A 6,974-nucleotide genomic window follows, 5' to 3' on the forward strand; every position below is an offset into this window, starting at 1 on the left:
CCAGTAGTGCAGTTACAATTGTAAAGTCTGAACTAAAGGTGGTGGTAGAGGTCCTTTTAAATCAAAATGGACCATCCTCTGGGGACCATGACCATTTAGGCTACGTTAACACTACTACGTTTTTTGTTTAAAATCGAATATCTTTTGCTACATTTACATGTCACCTCCACACTGCTCCCTCCGGCGTTTTCCAGCCCATGAAACGGAGACATTTGGAAACACTGCCGACACCCCGTTTTGAAAACTTGGTGGTTTGCCTTGTAGTCAGGACGGGGGCAAACAGAGGCCTTTGGAAACGACGATGCACGTCAGTCAGTCTTATTGGTTAGGTAGGCTTACCTACCTTTCGGTAACCGTTCCACATCGTCGTCGCCCAAGCAAACAAATCCCTGGTCTTACTTTCCGCCATTGTCGTTCTTTCTCCAAAGTATTGTCTGTATGTTCAACTTATACATCCATGATTTTCAACTGCAGAGTAACGTCAATCTGCTTCCTGTTTACACCGGGACACGCATTCCCAGTGTATGGGAATGGTCATGTGATATGTACTGTCAGGTGTGTTAATATGAGCGGAGATTATTGCTGATACCAACTTAAACGCTTGTGTGCACAGAGATCATTTTAGTTTCCAAACGGCGTTTTTAAAAATGAAAACGTCGTAGTGTGGATGAAGTTTTAGTCTGTATTAAAGGGTTGGACCGGATGGACAAACTGTTGTATTATGTCAACACAAAAATGGCACCCGTAAATCTCCACTCTAAATAGAATTTAAAAACTTTTGTCATGTCTTGTGTTTGGTCATTCAGGTGGGGCCCATGCAGTGGCTCGGCCCACAGACGGACGATGTGATTAAAGGTCTGTGTGAGCGTGGGAAGAAGAACCTCCTGCTGGTGCCCATCGCCTTCACCTCGGACCACATAGAGACTTTACACGAGCTGGACATCGAGTATGGGCAGGTGCTGGGGGAGGAGGTAAGGAAGAGACAAACTCCACGTTCACTTCCCTAGCAGCTCCAGGCTGTTATTTCATACCCCATGATGTTCTCGCAGATGCTCTTTTCTTTGTTTTTGTTTTTTTGTGTGTGAATTTGTGTACATTTGTAATCAAGTCATGATGGTTTATCTCTAGACTTGATGTAGAGTTTAAGTTGGCAAAGGTGTGTGCGTGCGTGCGTGCGTGCGTGCGTGCGTGCGTGTGTGCGTGTGTGTGTGTGTGTGTGTGTGTGTGTGTGTGTGTGTGTGTGTGTGCGTGCGTGCGTGTGTACTTCTATCACAATTCATTATGCATTACCAAGCCTTAATCTAAACAATCCCAAAAAAATGTCATTCCAAAATGTCCTCACTTTTCAAATATGTCCTCACTCATGGTTAACTTGAATGTAATTATATTTTCAGTATGGATATAAACTAGGGAGCTTTTTACACCTAACCTGTTACATTTGGTTAATATGAATGGTGCGTTTGGATGTTTGGTTCAGTAACATAAATGTGTGACATTTTGTTCCGTCTTTCTTCTGTTCAGTGCGGGGTGGAGAACATCAAGAGAGCAGAGTCGTTGAATGGGAACCCGCTCTTTATGAAGGTACGTTTCACACACCAGCGTTTCCCACACATTGAGAATTTACTTGTGGTGGTGGGTGGCGCAGGATGTGAAGCCACAGCGCGTGATGGCTGGGTTCAGTGATAAACTAGTCAAACGAAGGTGAAAACAACGACTACATAACATTATCAGATAATTTAGAAATACATAACTATTTACATATTAAACAAACTGGGCTAAAAGATGATACAGATGAAAACATTGCGACACTATGCAGCATCTGATACAATTTCAGTGTAGTTATTAGGGCTGCATGATATGAGGAAAATATGCAATACGGCCTAATGTTGTTAAATATATTGCGATAATGATATCACTTGCGATAAATAAACATATTAAAATGTACTCAGTTCTGCCTTTCTGCTACTTACATAGCAAATACAACAAATTGCTCGTTGAATTAAAAAAAAGAAATGACAGGACATGTAGCCATGATGTGCTTTGTCAACAGTTCAGATAAAATACCCGTAATACTATAATATGATCCATACAGAAAGTTACATGTTATTATTAATCTCAACACTGTCTCCTCCTAACTTCTGTTAAATCACATAGGACTAGGGCTATCTAAAGTCAATTCTTGTTCATTTAGTTTGGTAGATCATTGTTTATTTTTTGAAATGTTTTATCTGACGTTCGGGGAGCTTTCACAGCGGTGTGGCCGCGGTGTTTCTACGGTTTTATTAGTACAGTTAATCCCACGCCAAGACCACCAGCCGCATGCTACGACTAACGATAGCCTTTTTTTTTTATTAATTTTTTTATTGACAAAATGCAGTATACAGAGAATCAGGTAAATGTGAACATGAAGTGTACAAACTTATGAAGATAAAAATACAAAAACAAACGAAGCAATACAAACGATGAAATAACAGAATCTCTAACCAGTCCCTCCAGAAAAACGCGATTATGCGATCGCATAATTCAGTGCACAATCAGCCAAAGTCCGCTTATTTATGCGGGGGCCGCATTTTTTCAAATATGTCGCACTTTCGCCGCATAAATTGACGATTTCCGCGCAAAATATGCGGGGCTTGCATGATTTCATAATCCCTGCATTTTCGTTGCAAAAAAGTCACGTATATCTTAGCAGAAAGTTGAAAAATGTTGCGTTTACTTCACACAAGAGCAGCCATTTTCCCCTGTTGCCATGCGAACGTTATGAAGTGACGTTATGAAGTGACGTTATGAAGTGACGTTATGAAGTGACGTTATGAAGTGACGTTATGAAGTGACGTTATGAAGTGACGTTATGAAGTGACGTAATTACGCGACGTGAACATCATCGAAGAGCTGCAAACCCTGCGATGAAGTTCCCGCAATTTCATCGCATAAAATTGCATAAATATCCCGCATATTCCATCGCATGTTTTAAGAAAACGTGCCGCATAATCAAGGATTTTTGCCCGCAACAATCACAAAAAAACTCTGCATTTTTCTGGAAGGACTGTCTAACGATAGCCTCTGAGCCTGAAGTGCAACGTTGTTGACGCTGTCATGCACCGTTGTTTGGGAAAAAAATTTAATTTGGATTTTATATACCTGGGCGGTGCGCCCAAGTAGAACCTATTTATGGGAAACACTGCACACACTGAGCTGACTCATGTATACAAACATAAAAACTATCATATAAAGTATGAAATCATTTAAACTGATGTGGTATATTTCAAATGCGATTCAAAATTGTGTTTAAAAATGTCTGTATTTTTTTCAAACAAGAACAGGCTTTCAGCTTAGAGCGAGAGGAAGAGATACAGAGAGTGAAATGTATAAATGAGTTAGGAAAAAGGGGAGATGATAAAAAGGACGACAAAAGAAAAGCAAGTAATGAGAAATACATGTAGGATTGAAAGAAGGAAGAAATAAAAAAAAAAGGATGGAGGACTGTTGGCAGGCAGGGGTCTAATAATAGAAAAGGAGACAGCAGCAGAAGGTTCTGTGAAATAAGTGAACTCCAGGCAGGAGATGGTCAATAAATGGATTCCTCCTTGCTTCCTTTCCTCTTTTCTCTCCCTCGTCTCCTTTCTTACTTCCATCCTTCTTTCCTTTCCTCAACCCTGCAACCTTTCTCACAACAGTCAACTCCTCCCGCTGTGTGTGTGTGTGTGTGTGTGTGTGTGTGTGTGTGTGTGTGTGTGTGTGTGTGTGTGTGTGTGTGTACCGGGTTTATTAAAGGAAGGAGGCCGATCAATGGGAACCTTTAGAGCTGACTACAGTAGAACTGAACCGCCCGGCTGGCTGGCTGGTCAAACCCGCCATGCTCAGAGACCCCTCACCAAGTCTCTGAGAGTGTGTGTGTGTGTGTGTGTGTGTGTGTCGGTAAATCAATAGCCAGAGGATGATTAGTTGGTAGTCACTGAAGGATGGTTTCCTTGGTGTGGTTTTAGTTTCTCAGTGAGCTGCATCAGTCTGCTGCCGTCTGCAAGCAGCAGCCTCTGGAAAACAAAGAGAAATAAATTAATCAGAGATTTTACTGCAGAGCCTGGCTGGTGTCGGGTTTATTTTTTTGAGAAATCCTCGTTCAGATTGCCATCTTGTTCAATCAGCTTACTTACTGTATGTAACTCCTCGCGTAGACATTCTTACCCTTGAATTCTCTCAGATTATGCATTTGCCTCTTCTCCTCTCCGCAAATATAGCACAACACATCTTTAAAAAGCCAAACCTTAAGTATGTGCACATACTAAATATCTAAACAGGTTTTAATCAAATAATTGCCATGGCCATTGCCGGCATTAACAAATACAGGATTCTCTAATAACGGTCAGGTAAGAAATAATGCATACTGCCATAGTACTAATTCCATCAGTACAGGCTCTTACTTTCTGTTTTTAAAGAATAGTTCAACATTTTGGGAAATTTGCATATTAAATTTCTTGCCGAGAGTTAGATGAGAAGATTGATACCACTCTCATGTTTCTAGGTAAATATGAAGCTACAGCCAATATTATTACTATTTGGATATTCGTTTGTTGAGTAGGTATTCTGTGTTCAATTTTGGGTTTTGGAGTTTTTTTGGGGGTTTTTTAAGATATTTTTTTAGGGCTTTTTCTTTTATTTAGAACAGCTGAAGAGAGACAGGAAAATGGTTGAGAGAGAGGGGGGATGACACGCAGAAAAGGGCCCCGGGTCGGAATCGAACCCGGGCCGCCGGCAAGGACTGAGCCCACATGGGGGCGCACGCTCCACCAGGTGAGCCAGAGGCCACCCCAGGATATTCTTTTTTTTTTTCAACACTGTAGAATAACAGAATCCTTAAAAAATGAATAACTTAAATTAAACCAAAAGACGTGTTGCAGCACAGTGTTTCCAACTCAGCCCAGTGTGAGTCTTTATTGGTTTTTCATCCAACTGCTTTAACCAAATATTTTCTGGTCCACCTCAGCTAAAATACAACACAGAATCCGTCAGCATATTAGCCTGAGTCTGTTTGTAAGCGTTACCTACCGAGAACGCTATCTTCGCCTCACCTGTTGAGCTGACTTTAGCAGTTAAAGTTGGATAACACACTTGACTGTTCTGCTGTTACAGATGTGAACAAACCACAGACAGTTGTCTCGTTCATGGACTCACAGCAGCATGAAGCTGCAGAACGGCAGTGCTTCGCTGAATGAATATAGGTTAAACATAATGGATATTCATCGTTATTTTTGGCATTAAAAAAAAAAAAAAAGAAAAAAAAAGATTTCTCTGGCCTGGCGGGGTTCCCCATTGTCTGACAACAGAACTAGGTGTTCACAGAGATGAACAAGGGGAGTGTCTCTCTTTATCTCTGTCTCAATATTAAATGCTGTCTGTCCTGTCCAGGCTCTGGCAGACCTGGTCAATACCCACCTGAAGTCCAACGAGGCCTGTTCCCGTCAGCTGACCCTCCGCTGCCCGCTGTGCACCAACCCCACCTGTGGGGAAACCAAGGCCTTCTTCGCCAGCCAGCCAACCACATAGAAACACACACACACACACACATATGGTGCCCTTACTGCAGCAATGCTACCTGTGAAGAAATTTAAGGCCTTTTTGATAAACAGAAGACTCATACACACACACACACACACACACACATATAAACACACACCGTGTCTCCAGCAATAGTGTCAGTTACATAGAAAAACATAACATGAGGGACTTGGGGAAATGGTTTCTGTGAATACATTTTGACGTTTGTTTTATTGTACCTAAATGTCGAATGGGAGGAGTTTAACCACAGCAAGTACCTTACTTAATGGGAACAATACACAAACTCAATCCAAAATTGGCATTTTAGTAGCATTTAGTATATCATATTTTAATAATCAAACAAAATGCTAATATTAGGCTTTGAATACACGGACGAATACAATTTATTTTTGGTTTTTGGTCTTTCCATGGGATTTGTAGAAAATAAGAAGAAAAGAAAAAAAAAAATCTTCTAATATCTGCATCTTAACACTCACTTCAGATAATTCATGATTCCGTAAATGACTCCCAACCTGCACACCACACGGATTAAAACAAACGCGAATTAGCAAAAAGTCTGTGAAGGTAAAAGAACTGACACTGTGCAGAAACTGCTCACATCCCATCAAAGCTACAGAAAACAAAAGCCTTGCACTATTTTTGTGTGTCTTTTATTGCAGCTCTTCTGCTTACATTCCATGCGATCAGCCCCTGTAAACCCCCATCAGAGACCCTGTTTCTCTTCTTGCTGGGGCTAAATGAAAAACAGTCCGCCGTGACGACGATGCCACACACAAGGGATCTGGTCGCTGGGCTGTTTCTCCCCAGCTTTTTCACCTGTCACTTCATGCCATTGACCCACCAGCCAGCCCTGCTGCAATTCTTGCAATGTGATTGGAGGAGGTTGGTTGCTGCTCAAAACGCTGCTGCCTGTTAGGTGGACACCACTGAGCTTAAGAGAGTAAAAAAAAAAAAAAAAAAAACTATTTAGAAGGAATTACGTGGCTACTTTATTTAGGAGAGTCAACTTCATGACAGGAAGATTTAAGTAAAAAAATATTTGAATCCTCATTCTTAATCCTGCATCTATTCTTTATCCTTCATCTATTCTATGTTGGTGCTTTGCAGAGCTTAGAAAGAACCTTAAGTGATTTCTACAATAAACCACAGTGCAGCTGTAGTCCATCTAAGATTTAAAAAAAATATGTATATATTAAAGAATTGTCTCGTGTCGGAACCTCTCGATAATGTTTGGGGTATTGTGAGATGCTTTACCAGTTCAGAAAATATGTTTAAATTCATTAACATGTTTATTTTTATACAGTTTTTTTGCTTTTTGTCTACTGAAATATTGAGCTTCCGCTGATAACAAATCACAAACTGAAAAGGGAATTTGCACTGTTCATACGCAGCACACAAAACCAGACTTAGCACCACCA

The 6,974-nt window shown here is 40.8% G+C and overlaps 1 protein-coding gene across 3 annotated transcripts in view; it reads left to right on the forward strand.

Annotated features, from left to right (window-relative positions):
• Window positions 1-6,592, forward strand: part of fech (ferrochelatase) — a 22,279-nt gene extending 15,687 nt beyond the window's left edge. Inside the window, exons 9-12 of one of the 3 annotated variants that reach the window (XM_031277496.2) lie at window positions 807-971; window positions 1,522-1,581; window positions 5,407-5,564; window positions 5,639-6,592. In XM_031277496.2, coding sequence (XP_031133356.1) covers window positions 807-971; window positions 1,522-1,581; window positions 5,407-5,544 — 363 coding nt within the window. In that variant the 3' untranslated portion in view covers window positions 5,545-5,564; window positions 5,639-6,592. Of the gene's footprint in view, window positions 1-806; window positions 972-1,521; window positions 1,582-5,406 lie in introns of all 3 variants that reach the window. The other 2 variants (XM_035991707.1, XM_031277495.2) reach the window with 2 other exon arrangements.
• The last annotated feature ends 382 nt before the right edge of the window (window positions 6,593-6,974 follow it).

This window comes from Sander lucioperca, chromosome 14, assembly GCF_008315115.2.
Source record: "Sander lucioperca isolate FBNREF2018 chromosome 14, SLUC_FBN_1.2, whole genome shotgun sequence".
Taxonomy (NCBI): Eukaryota; Metazoa; Chordata; class Actinopteri; order Perciformes; family Percidae; genus Sander; species Sander lucioperca.